The sequence below is a fragment of the Phyllobates terribilis genome, unplaced genomic scaffold, assembly GCF_046119375.1.
Source record: "Phyllobates terribilis strain yellow unplaced genomic scaffold, ASM4611937v1 Scaffold_3__8_contigs__length_932513732, whole genome shotgun sequence".
Taxonomy (NCBI): domain Eukaryota; kingdom Metazoa; phylum Chordata; class Amphibia; order Anura; family Dendrobatidae; genus Phyllobates; species Phyllobates terribilis.
The window spans coordinates 841,371,829-841,385,299 of record NW_027362763.1 but is presented as its reverse complement, the minus strand read 5'-3'; the positions used below and the strand labels follow the sequence as shown (position 1 = coordinate 841,385,299).

The 13,471-nt window shown below is 47.1% G+C and overlaps 1 protein-coding gene across 1 annotated transcript; it reads left to right on the top strand.

Moving 5' to 3' along the window:
• Window positions 1–10,906: 10,906 nt before the first annotated feature.
• On the top strand, window positions 10,907–13,144 carry SMIM26 (small integral membrane protein 26). Its single transcript, XM_073673369.1, has 2 exons — window positions 10,907–11,185; window positions 12,936–13,144. Exons 1-2 carry the CDS (start codon window positions 10,987–10,989, stop codon window positions 13,106–13,108), a joined length of 372 nt encoding a protein of 123 aa, XP_073529470.1. The 5' UTR covers window positions 10,907–10,986; the 3' UTR covers window positions 13,109–13,144.
• Window positions 13,145–13,471: the final 327 nt, after the last annotated feature.

Below are 13,471 nucleotides of genomic sequence, written 5' to 3'. Positions count from 1 at the left end.
TTGTACCATTCATCTGCAGGTTTAGTGTCTTTCACAGGTGTTGGCCGCTTATAGATCATATCTGGCATATGCCTTAAAATAAAAAGTTCTGAGTCTTATTTCTAAGTTTTCTTCTTCTCCCACCTGATCAGTTGTGATGTCTGAGGTTTGTGCTCGCAAAGACTTACACAAGCGGTTCCTTTTCTGGCGATTGTATGGGGCTGTGCAGAGAGGATGCAGCAGTCGTGCTCCTAAAATTAGAGGCAACAGTTGCCTTTGGCTCACACCTCTCTCCCCCCACATGTATCAGCAATCACTGGTATATATGGCACCATATATTGGGGAGCTGATTGCACTAATAGAAAAGCAGAGTTGGGTTTAGGTTAGATGAACCGACAGATTGCATTACATTTTTACCGGTCATTTAATGGCCTTATTTATACAGGCAGACTGTGTGTAAGGCTGTGTGCCCACTATGCATTTGTTAAGCGTTTCCGCAGCAGCAATTCCGCTGCAGAAACACTTAAAAAATGCTTGGTAGAAGGCCTGCCATGTTCCCCAATGATAATCCGCATGTGCTGTGCACATGCTGCGGAAATTTCCGCTGTGGATTATCATTGTGGAAAAATCCGCAGCACTACCAATTATTTTGCGGAAGCGCTGCGTTTTCCCCGCCATTGACTTGCATTGGAACACATGGAATCCGCATCACTGCATCTGTACATGCAGAATCCATGCGTTTCAATGTGCAGATGGTACCCGGGTCTGGAGGAGAGGAGACTCCTCCGGACCCGGATACCATAGAACCTTTAAAAAAAGAATAAAATAAATATTATACTTACCTTCTGATGGCCCCCGGTGTGCTTGTCTCGGCTTGCCGGCACCTCGCGGTGGACTCCAGCACCTGCGGTGACGTCATTTAGTCATGTGACGGGTCACGCGACGCTGACGTCAGCAGGTCCTTTAAGCTACCGCGAGCTGCCGGCAAACCAAGACGCATGGGATAAAGACACCGGGGGCCATCAGAAGGTAAGTATAATATTTATTTTTTATTTTTTTACCATTCTTTTACAGTCACACTATATAATTCCATGCCGGTTGCATGGATTTATATAGTGTGACCAAGCTGTCAAGCACTTTCCAAGTGATGCTAAAATCGCTTGGAAAGCGCTTGACAACCCGCATGTGGAAATGCATGTGAAGAACGCTTCACATCCGCTTGTCCCTGGCAGGAAAAACGCATGTACAATCCGCATGTACAACCCGCATGTGTTTTTTTCTGCCAGGGAGATGCAGAAACGCTCAGGAAAAATCCGGAGCATTTCTGCATCTTGGGCACATAGCCTAATGAAGTACACTGGGCGATCTGTAATAAATCATTCATTGCGGATAAGTTGCCATTGATCTCAGCAGTCAGATGGCCGTATGAATTGGACCGAGATTGGGACGCAGTGCCTAGACTGGCCGGCGGCTCTCCCCACCCAACTGTGGCAGCTGCCATGCACTGGTCGGAAGAGCTGCGGCCAGTCTGAGCATTGCGGCCAGATATGTACGGCCGTCTGCTCCCTTAAGCCCCCGTCTCACATAGCGAGATCGCTGCTGTGTCACAGTTTTGGTGACGCAACTGCGACCTCACCAGCGATGTCGCTATGTGTGACACTTTGCAGTGATAAGGCCCCTGCTGTGAGGTCGCTGATCGCTGCAAAGTGTCCTGGACCATTTTTTGGTCGTTGCTCTCCCGCTGGTCAGCACACATCGCTGTGTGTGACCAGCAGGAGCAGCGATCAGGCTGGTAACTATGGTAAACATCGGATTACTAGGGGCACACGCGCACCTAGTAACCCGCTGTTTATCATGGTTACGAGCCTGCTAAAGTGAGCGGTAACCTCCCGCTCACTGTAGCAGAGTGGTAACCATGATAAACAACGGGTTACTAGGTGCGCATGTGCACCCTAGTAACCCGATGTTTACCATAGTTACCAGCCTGCTCCTGCTTCAGCAGGCTGGTAACCAGGAGCAGGACATCGTGGAATGATTCTTTCCACGATGTCGCTGCTCCCCTGATCGTTGGTGAGCCTGCCTGTTTGACAGCTCACCAGCGACCACATAGCGACGCAGCAACGATCCCTGACAGGTCGTATCGTTGTCGGGATCGTTGCAGCGTCGCTAAGTGTGACGGGGCCTTTACACAGGACAGTGTGCTGCTGCGCATGATTGATTATCTTTTGTGCAGAACAAGAGATCATTTCACCAAACTAACAAGCATTTTGCTCATTCCTAGAGTGTTCCACAGTCTATTTAGCAATGTAAATGGATCCCGTTATATGACCCCATATTCTGGTGTACTTTATCACCAACTGAACATTATTTTATGCCATAGCTTACCTTGGTATTGTTGCTAATCAGTCTTCCTAACCTCTCAGGGCTGCTTTCTAGAAGACTGGTTTCATAAATATGTCTCCTGTGTACTCCCAACATCTTGCAAAGTCTACAGACCTTAAAGGGGTTGTCCAGGTTTGGTACGAAAGTCTGCAATCACTCTGACTGCAAACTTGTAGATCCTCACATTGCGCATAGCATGTGCTGTCAGAAGCAAGCGGACATATGACTGCAAGTATACGGTGTGGGTACTCCTGGCCACATTCTGACTAGACGTGCCTCGCGCAATACAAGTGAGGCACCAGAGAATCCTGATGACATGCGCTGTGCGTGACGTGAGAATTCACAAGTCTGCAGCCACTTTCGTGTCCAACATGGACAACCCCTTTATATACAGCACCTTTTAAAGGGTTGGTTCCATGTTCTCTTCTCAGGAGTGCATGCTCTCCAGCTTCCCATTTTCATCATTGCTAAGGGCCGACAGTCCAGGTCACGTATGTCACATTGCTGCCTGAACTGCTCTCCATGCTTCTATACCAGGCGTCCTCACCTCTGCAGCACAGCAGCGGGGCTGACACTAACATTGCTCTCCAGCCATCCCGGCCTCAGAGCTTTACAGCGTGTGAGCACTGCAGACGTTCATCCTGCTCTTACATGACAGCAGGGACCGGTATCTTGTGTTGGCAATAAAAAAGTAAAAGTGGAGCTGACGGGAGAATTGGGCAAAATTTTAATAAAACATGATTTGCAAAGTTGCTTGTCTTATAATGCAAATCTATCCATCTAAGGAGGGAAAACCCTTTAAATACAATGTGCAGTGACTCTCCTCTTTCATTGTACAAATCTACTGCAATCGTGTGAGGCCAGCATGAACCAGGAAGGCTAAGGAAGATTTTCCGCACCTTATTCAACCCATTGCGTGAAGAAAATAATTCTCTTTCCTGAGGGTAGCAGGATCCTGCAAAGTACTAGAAAGATTTCATTGGTAATGCTGCCATTAATACTTTGTTCTTACTATTACAAACTGTGACGTAAATTTCAATTAAAGGGAATCTGTCAGTAGGTTTTTGATATGTTATCTGAGAGCAGCATGAAGCAGGGGCAGAGACCCTGATTCCAGTGGTGTTGCTTACTGGGCTGCTTAATGCAGTTTGAATAGAATCCCTATTTTCTCTGTTGTAGCAGTGCTCCTAATGCTGAGCTCTGTTAACCCCGTCCACACACCTGATCGTCAGCTTCCGGTGTAAACTGTGTATTAGCAAGGTGCTAATCAGTAGTCGGGCGGTGTAATTATTATTTATTATTAGAGCTCCATTTAGTCCATGGCGCCTTACATGTGAAAGATGTATACATTGCAAAAACAATTACAATTATTTTGAGCAATACAAGTCAACGACTGGTACAGGAGGAGAGAGGACCCTGCCCGAGAGGGCTCACAGTCTACCAGGGATGGGTGAGGAAATAGTAGGTGAGGGTAGGGCTGGTCGTGCAGCTGTATGGTGGAGCGGTGGTTACAGCAGGTTGTAGGCTTGTCGGAAGAGGCAAGTCTTCAGGTTCCTTTTGGATGTTTCCATGGTAGGCGAGAGTCTGATGTGTTGGGGTCCAGAGTTCCAGAGTAGGGGGGATGCAAGGGAGAAATCTTGTATGCGATTATGGGAAGTGGAGATAAGAGGGGAGTAGAGCAGGAGATCTTGTGAGGATCGGAGGTTGCGTGCAGGTAAGTACCGGGAGACTAGGTCACAGATGTATGGAGGAGACAGGTTGTGGATGGCTTTATATGCCATGGTTGGGGTTTTGAACTGGAGTCTCTGGGCAATGGAGAGCCAGTGAAGGGATTGACAGAGGTGGGACAGGTGGATTAAATGAGCAGCAGAGTTTAGGATAGATTGGAGGGGTGCGAGAGTGTTAGAGGGGAGGCCACAGAGCAGGAGGTTGCAGTAGTCAAGGCGGGAGATAATGAGGGCGTGCACTAGTGTTTTTGCAGATTCTTGGTTGAGGAATGTGCGGATCCAGGAGATATTTTTGAGTTGGAGTCGGCAGGAAGTGGAAAGGGCATGGATATGTGGTTTGAAGGAGAGATTAGAGTCCAGGGTTACCCCAAGGCAGTGAGCTTGCGGGACTCGGGAGAGTGTGCAGCTATTGACTATGATGGATAGGTCAGGTGGGGGGTCGAGTGAGATGGTGGAAAAAATGATGAATTCAGTTTTATCCATGTTAAGTTTTAGGAATTTGTCAGAGAAGAAGGATGAAATAGCAAACAGACATTGTGGGATTCTGGTTAGTAAGGAGGTGATATCAGGTCCAGAGAGGTAGATCTGTGTGAGGTGATATTGAAAGCCATGAGCTGTCCCAGGGCGAAGGTGTAGATGAAGAAGAGCAGGGGTCCTAGGAGTGAACCTGGGATACTGACAGATAGGGGGTGAGATGAGGAGGTGGTGTGTGAGTGGGAGACACTGAATGTCCTGTCAAGTATGAGGAGATCCAAGATAGGGCCAAGTCTTTGATGCCAAGAGATGAGAGAATCTGTAGTAAGAGGGAATGGTCCACTGTGTCGAAGGCAGATGACAGGTCCAGGAGGAGGCCAGAGCAGTGCCGCTTGGATTTGGCAGTTAGTAGGTCGTTGGTCACTTTCAGTAGAATGGTGCGGTTGGAAGCCAGATTGTAAGCGGTCAAAGAGGAAGCAGGAGGAGAGTTGGGAGGACAGTTCAGAATGGACGTGTTATTCCAGTAGTTTTGAGGCATAAGGGAGAAGAGATATGGGGCGATAGCTAGTCAGAGAGGATGGGTCAAGGGAGGGCCTTTTGAGGATGGGTGTGATCGAGGTATGTTTGAAGCATGCGGGGAAGACACCAGTTGTTAATGACAGGTTGAAGAAGTGAGTTAGGGTTGGGATGAAGACTGTGGTAAGGTTTGGAATGAGGTGTGACGGGACTGGGTCAAGTTCGCAGGTGGTGAGGGTAAAGAGAGAGTAAAGAGGAAACTTGATCTTCTGTAATGGAGAAGCTGGTTTTGGAGGAGGATGAGGGTTGAGTAGATATGAGGAAGAGCTGTGGGGACTTTAGGCTAAAGCTTTGTCTGACGTTGTCAATCTTCTGCTTGAAGAATGAGGCAGAGATGAGAGGAGAGGGAGGAGGTGCCAGGGGACCGAGGAGAGAATTGAAAGTGTTGAATAGCTGTTTAGGGTTGTGAGACAGGGAGGATATAAGAGAGAAGTAGGCTTGTTTTGCTGCAGTGAGTGTGGACTTGAAAGAAGTGAGGGACTGTTTGAATGCGATGAAGTGTTCGTTGGAATGGGACCTTTTCCATTTCCGCTCAGCAACCCTGGAGGCCCTTCGCAGTTCTTTAGTCAGGTTGGTGTGCCAAGGTTGCCTGTTGAGTGGGCGAGCTGTGGTATGTGGGAGGGGGGGCGACTGAATTGAGAGCTGCAGCTGTTGAGGTGTTATATAAAGTGGCAGCAGCATCTGCATCATGTAAGGAACTTTAGTCTGTAAAAGGGAGAAGGGATTCAGAGAGTGAGTGTAGGACAAGGTGTTTGAGATTTCTGAGAGGGTATGCAAGTTTGTGGAGTAGGGCTTGTGCACCTGGAGAGGAGAGGGAAGAGCATGTAAGTAGGTTGTGGTCAGATGGGGCGAGGAGAGTTAGAGAAAGAAAGGTAGATAGGGAACAGAATCAGATGAAGATGCGGTCCAGTGTGTGGCCATCTTTGTGACTGGGGGCAGAAGACCATTGAGGAAGGCCGAAGGAAGAAGTGAGGGATATAAGCTTAGAGACAGATGAGTGGGAAGTGTCAATGGGGATGTTGAAGTCACCCATGATAGTGGGGATGTCAGTGAAAAGGAAATGAAGCAGCCAGGTGGTGAAGTGGTCGAAGAAGGTGGTAGCTGGTCCTGGGGGGTGGTAAATGACAGCTGGTTGGAGAGGGAAAAGACGCGCACAGAATGCACCTCAAAAGAAGGGAGAGCAACGGAAAGTGGCAGTGGGATTTGGGTGAAGGAACAGTTGTCTGACAGGAGAAAACCTACTCCATCATGCTTGCCGCTGGAACGGTGTGTGTGAGAAAGATGGAATCCACCGTACGAAAGTGCAGCTTGAGAGGCCATGTCAGAGGGGGTGAGCCAGGTTTCAGTGATGGCGAGGAAGGAAAGTTTGTTAGTAATGAAAAGATCATGGATGTAGGAAAGTTTGTTGCAGACAGAGCAAGCGTTTCATAGAATTCCTAGGAGGCGGAAGTGACTGTGGGGATGTGCTGAGGAGGGCCAGGATTTGGAGAGATATCGCCGGCAGTGAGGCTGAGCAAAGAAAGTGTTAGCAGGTGGGAGCAGGAGAGGGCATGAGGTGGATGTCTGTGTTTGGAGACACAGGATTGAATATTGAGGAATAGTTCTGAAGAGGAGGTGAGATGAATGGGGAGGATGGAGGGAGAGATGGAGAGTTCATTACTTGGTGTAGGGATTAGGGGGGTTAGTAGAAAGTGGAGGACTATAGAGGAAAGAGTGAAAACAAACAGAAACATTGTTTACTTTGCCTCGGTATCCAGATTCCTTTGGTTCCCTTCAGGTTCAATTCAGGTCTAATTCTTCAATATGTCACACTTGTGTGATCCACACTGCCAGACTACGTAAGCAGACTTGAGCTGTGTGCCCACTATGCGTTTTTTAAGCGTTTACACAGCAGCAATTCCGCTGCAGAAACGCTTAGTAGAAGGTCTGCCATGTTCCCCAATGATAATCCGCATGTGCTGTGCACATGCTGCGGAAATTTCTGCTGAGGATTATCATTGCGGAAAAATCCGCAGCACTACCAATTATTTTGCGGAAGCGCTGCTTTTTCGCCGCCATTGACTTGCATTGGATCGCATGTCACCCGCATCACTGGATCTGTACATGCGGATGCCATGCGTTTCAATGTGCGGTTAGTACCCGGGTTTGGAGAAGAGGAGACTCTCCTCTGGACCCGGGTACCATAGTACCTGTAAAAAAAAGAATAAAATAAATATACTTACCTTCTGATGGCCCCCAGTGTCCTTGTCTCAGCTTGCCGGCAGCTCGCGGTGGACTGAAGGACCTGCGCTGACGTCATTTAGTCATGTGACGGGTCACGCGACCGCTGATGTCGGCAGGTCCTTTAATCTACCGCGAGCTGCTGGCAAGCTGAAACAAGGACATCGGGGGCCATCAGAAGGTAAGTATCATATTTATTTTTTACCATTCTTTCGGTCACACTATATAAATCCATGCCGTTTGCATGGATTTATATAGTGTGACCAAGCTGTCAAGCACTTTCCATGTGATGCTAAAATCGCTTGCAAAGAGCTTAACAACCCACATGCGGAAATGCATATGAAGAACGTGTCACTTCCGCTTGTCCCTGGCAGGAAAAACGCATGTACAATCCGCATGTACAATCCGCATGCGTTTTTTCTGCCAGGGAGATGCAGAAACGCTCAGGAAAAATCTGGAGCGTTTCCGCATCGTGGGCACATAGCCTTTGTCTTCACAATATACACTGCTCAAAAAAATAAAGGGAACAGTTAAACAACAGAATATAATTCCAAGTAAATCAAACTTCTGTGAAATCAAACTGTCCACTTAGGAAGCAACACTGATTGACAATCAATTTCACATGCTGTTGTGCAAATGGAATAGACAATAGATGGAAATTATTGGCAATTATCAAGACACACTCAATAAAGGAGTGGTTCTGCAGATGGGGACCACAGACCACATCTCAGTACCAATGCTTTCTGGCTGATGTTTTGGTCACTTTTGAATGTTGGTTGTGCTTTCACACTCATGGTAGCATGAGACGGACTCTACAACCCACAGAAGTTGCTCAGGTAGTGCAGCTCATCCAGGATGGCACATCAATGCGAGCTGTGGCAAGTAGGTTTGCTGTGTCTGTCAGCGTAGTGTCCAGAGGCTGGAGGCCCTACCAGGAGACAGGCCAGTACACCAGGAGACATGGAGGGGGCTGTAGGAGGGCAACAACCCAGCAGCAGGACCGCTACCTCCGCCTTTGTGCAAGGAGGAACAGGAGGAGCACTGCCAGAGGCCTGCAAAATGACCTCCAGCAGGCCACAAATGTGCATGTGTCTGCACAAATGATTAGAAACTGACTCCATGAGGGTGGTATGAGGGCCCGACGTCCACAGATGGGGGTTGTGCTCACAGCCCAACACCGTGCAGGACGCTTGGCATTTGCCACAGAACACCAGGATTGGCAAAGTCACCACTGTCGCCCTGTGCTCTTCACAGATGAAAGCAGGTTCACACTGAGCACGTGACAGACGTGACAGAGTCTGGAGACGCCGGGGAGAGCGATCTGCTGCCTGCAACATCCTTCAGCATGACCGGTTTGGCAGTGGGTCAGTAATGATGTGGGGTGGCATTTCTTTGGAAGGCCGCACAGCCCTCCATGTGCTCGCCAGAGGTAGCCTGACTGTCATTAGGTACCGAGATGAGATCCTCAGACCCCTTGTGAGACCATATGCTGGTGCAGTTGGCCCTGGGTTCCTCCTAATGCAGGACAATGCCAGACCTCATGTGGCTGGAGTGTGTCAGCAGTTCCTGCAAGATGAACGCATTGAAGCTATGGACTGGCCCGCCCGTTCCCCAGACCTGAATCCGATTGAGCACATCTGGGACATCATGTCTCGCTCCATCCACCAACGTCACGTTGCACCACAGACTGTCCAGGAGTTGGCGGATGCTTTAGTCCAGGTCTTGGTGGAGATCCCACAGTAGACCATCCGCAACCTCATCAGGAGCATGCCCAGGCATTGTAGGGAGGCCATACAGGCACGTGGAGGCCACACACAATACTGAGCCTCATTTTGACTTGTTTTAAGGACATTACATCAAAGTTGGATCAGCCTGTAGTGTGTTTTTACACTTTAATTTTGGGGGTGACTCTAAATCCAGGCCTCCATTGGTTAATAAATTAGATTTCCATTGATGATTTTTGTGTGATTTTGTTGTCAGCACATTCAACTTTGTACAGAACAAAGTATTCAATGAGAATATTTCATTCATTCAGATCTAGGATGTGTTATTTGAGTGTTCCCTTTATTTTTTTGAGCAGTGTATATGCTAGCAAATGCATTCAGGTGTTAAGGAGAGGGGAGAGGCCTCCAACCCATCTTTATCAGATAATTACAAGAATAGCCTGACTGGCCTGCTCACTAGACCAGTGATAATCTCCTGCTGATAAAATACTGTATTGAAATTACAACGCACAGCCTAGAAAGTGACACATCGTCGGAATCAGGCTCTCTGCCCCTATGTTATGATGCTCTCAGATTAAATAGAAGAAAACCAGTTGACAGATTCCCTTTATGGAGATTTTTGCAAATTAATAACTACCAATGAAAAACATCTGCAGCAGTTGTCAGGCAGAATCCCTTCACAATCTGCAATGATTAGCGGCATCAAATGTGGCTAAAACGCGTGAGCCCAAGGCAGCATAAGCCGTAAACCTGCAGCAGAAAATTTAGATTTTGTTGAGGATTGTGGAGGAAAGACACAGTGGATTTTCTATTGTATATTTAATCTGGTGATTTTACCCTAATGACCCTCAAATCTGACAATCTCAAAGATAAAAATCATTTATATTTACAAAAGTGAACTACAGCATTCCTCCAAAAACTGCTTCAACGCTGGTAAAACTTCCTAATCATTTTTATAGGAATCCACATTGCCAGTCATATAACGAGGATTATTTTTTATTATTATTCCTGAATAAGTTTTCAAAATTACCTGGTGGGAAAAAAGTGCAAGTGACTTCTAAGGGCAGGAACTGATGGCACCCGCTCCCACCTAGGTGGCTTCCATCAGGATCAGGCGGACCCCCGATGGGGTCATGGACACGAGCGGAGTTACAAGGGAGTTCACTTGAAAACTTGACACTTTCAAAACAATAAGAGACTTCATTAGAACTCGATGCCACTGCAGTCTATGGTGCCCTTGGGGGTCTGTACGAATCACAGTTAGGGGGATTTGGGTGGAACTTCCCGAAAGCACGGCAGAAACGTGGTGTGAATCAGGTTTAAAGGGATTGTCTGGTGAAAATAAAATGACTTGCTGAAAGGTAGGGGCCTGACTGCATGGACCTGCTCCGATTAGGACCAACAAAATGGTGTTTTAACTGGACAAGCAGGATGCAAGGCAGTAGAAAACGTCTGCTAGTCAGATGGGCAGAAACATTCCCTATAACCAGCAGGTGAGCCTTGAAGCTAAGCCTTTGCATGTATAATCTTTAGTTTTCCACCAGGGGGTGCTAGTAACTGACATCTCTATAATTACGCCTATTGGTTTCTCAGGGAGCTGTACAGATATGTAAGCAGAGAGCTCCCCGTGTGGTGGCAACAGGTAACACAATGTAATGACAGCAGAGACTGAATGGAAGCGTTCTGCTCGCAGTACTGTTTGTTTGCGCTGTTTTAGGGATGAGCAATGATGGTAGGTGGCTGACATTACATGGCGCCGACAAACAATCCCACAACCAATATGGCGGCGGCAGTAGGACATAGTCATTATCACGTGTTCAGTGCCACCGTCCTGATTGGACGAGCAGTAGCGCCCATGACCTGCATGTCCCCTCTCGGCTTCCTCAGGTGGGCAGTGTGCAGTAATGGTGAGGGTGACCGATGTGTGGAGGTTTTACAGGACAGACACCAGACACCGCGCATTCTGGCTTCCTGGTGGCCGGAACTGGCGGCGCAACTTAGCGTTAACGTACGCGGTGAGCGTGTGGAGTATGATCGGCTTCGTGGCTTACATGCAGTGGCGGAAGAAGGACACGGTCACGGTGGTTGAAAGACCCAAGACAGGTGACCTTAGTATTTCATTTATCAAGTAACGACCCCTAGTGTGTGGAGGAGTTACTGCACCCCATAGGACTGCAGACTGGTACATGGCCGTGTGCTGCAGTCAGCTGGACTGTGCTAGTCACCGCATTCAGGGGGTCAAGAGTCCCCTATTCCCAGGAGGAGTAACAGAGGAGCGGCACAATGCACACTGTCAGGATCCAGCTCTGTTATTTCTCATAGATTCCAAGTATATAATACAGCAGAGGTGTCAGGCATGGTGGCCGGCCTCACTAATTACACCCCGCTGTCCGTCTCCGCTCTGATTCTGCTATACAAGTGGATGTATGTAATAAAAAGTCCTGATAAATTCTGTGATGCCTCTGATTGTCCAGGTCTCCCCTGTTTGCTGTCAGTGAATGGAGGCAGCAGAGCACTTATATCAGAAATGGAAGCCACAGCGCCCCTGTGAGCGGAGCGTTATATACTAATGGCAGATCCGATGCCTGATGGGTGGGGAACGGCCAGAGGTGGGACCCTCGCCGGTCAGACGTCCTCTTCTATCAGGGTCTTCAATCACTGACAGAAAGCGGAAGCAGAGAACTATCAGGCACCTGCACGCGGGACCTCTAGGGGTCCCTCAAGGTAACAATGCCCCAGGTAATGTTTCCTGCGACCACTACTCCAACTTAACTCCTTAATAACCAGTCAGTTTTACGGTATTTCTCTAAGTCTTCACCCGCCAACCACCCTGTTTTTGCCTCTGCTTTTTAGCAATGGGTGGAGGGACACGGTGATGATCCTTGCCTTTGTCTCAGTAATACATCCATTAATAGGTAATCCCTAAATCACTGTTTTATAGGTTGGGCCGTTCTAGTGATGCTTAGTATTGGCGTACTAGGGCGGTTTATCTACTTGGGGATGTAAATGTGCACACTGTTGTAGATATACTCCCTCGGCTCTCCATATAATGCACTTTCTCTATTGTCTGATCATCATACATGTTCCCACTGTTGAGACACCATTTTAAACCAATATTTTTTTCGTTTGATTACTTTCTAATAAAGAAATTCTTGACATCTGCGTTCACTTTTTTCAGTGATTTATTTGATCATTGAGCTGGAATGTTGGAATATTTAAAAACTTGAACTTTCAAGAGTAGAAATAATGTGATCAGCTTCTATTTTATGCTCCCTATTAAATCAATGGAAAGTTCTGCAACTGTCCCATTCATCAGAAATGACCTATTCAGACGAAGAGAACCTATTTTCAGCCCCAGAAATTTCTGCAACAAAATCTGTGTTGTGGGAATTAATCCTTAGGCTATGTTCACACGTTGAATTTTTTTTTTAATGCAAATTTTAAGGTGCGTTTTACAGTAGCAGCAAAAGCTATGAGATTTCAGAAATCTGATGCACACACAGGTTTAATTTCCTGACTGACTTGTAAATCTGCTGCGTCTTTGCAAACGCAGGTATCAGGCTTTGCTCCGTTTTCGGTGCAGAAAACTCAGGAAGTTGCGGCATGTTTCTTTTTGGGGGGGGGGGGAGGGGGCACTAAACTTTATCCTCAAACACAAGAGACAAATGTACCTGACAAAAAAGCAGCAAAAAGCACAGCAAAAACTGCTTTTTTGTAAACAGCTTCTTTACTGCCAAGGAAGCAGGTTTTGCCTGCAGGAAAAAAACACCGCAAAAACGCAGCATGTGAACATAGTCTTAGTTTGTTTTTTGTTTCAGAAGTTTGTTTTTTAATTTTTCTTTTTCTCTTCCAGATAACGATGCGTTCGCAGACCGAGACGAGGATCCATTGCAGAGAAGAAAGCAGAAATTTGAATTTTCATCTGTATTTGAATATAAGGAAAATCCTGTCCCATATACAACAAGAATATATCAGTATTTTACATCTAATGCCAAGAAGTCAGACAGTGACTCGACAGAAAATTAATGGACATTCATGTGTTAAATACATTTATTTAATATAGCTGTCACTGTTTCTGAGAGATTTTATTTGTGATCACCGCATTATTTTAATCTTCCAGAAGTTCGATGTTCTCAGTCCGACGCCGCGGCCGCCGTGTAGCAGCCGCTCTTGAGATCTACAGCTGTTGAAGTGAATGAGGCTGGTGTCAGATCGCCACCGTTTTGGTATTGATGACTTGTTCTATGGACAGATCATCAATATCTTTTTCCTGGACAATCCCATTAGTGGTAACTGTTGATTTTACTACGATCTTGTGTACAAGAGCTGCTGACATTATCATTGTAACATTGGACTTTCACCCAGTGAGTCCCTTGCTGAGATTTCATG

Coding starts and splice junctions, on each gene's coding strand:
- SMIM26 (XM_073673369.1), top strand. CDS start 10,987: ATGGTGAGGGTGACCGATGTGTGGAGGTTTTACAGGACAGACACCAGA. Junction 11,186..12,935: donor GGTTGAAAGACCCAAGACAG/GTGACCTTAGTA, acceptor TTTCTCTTCCAG/ATAACGATGCGTTCGCAGAC.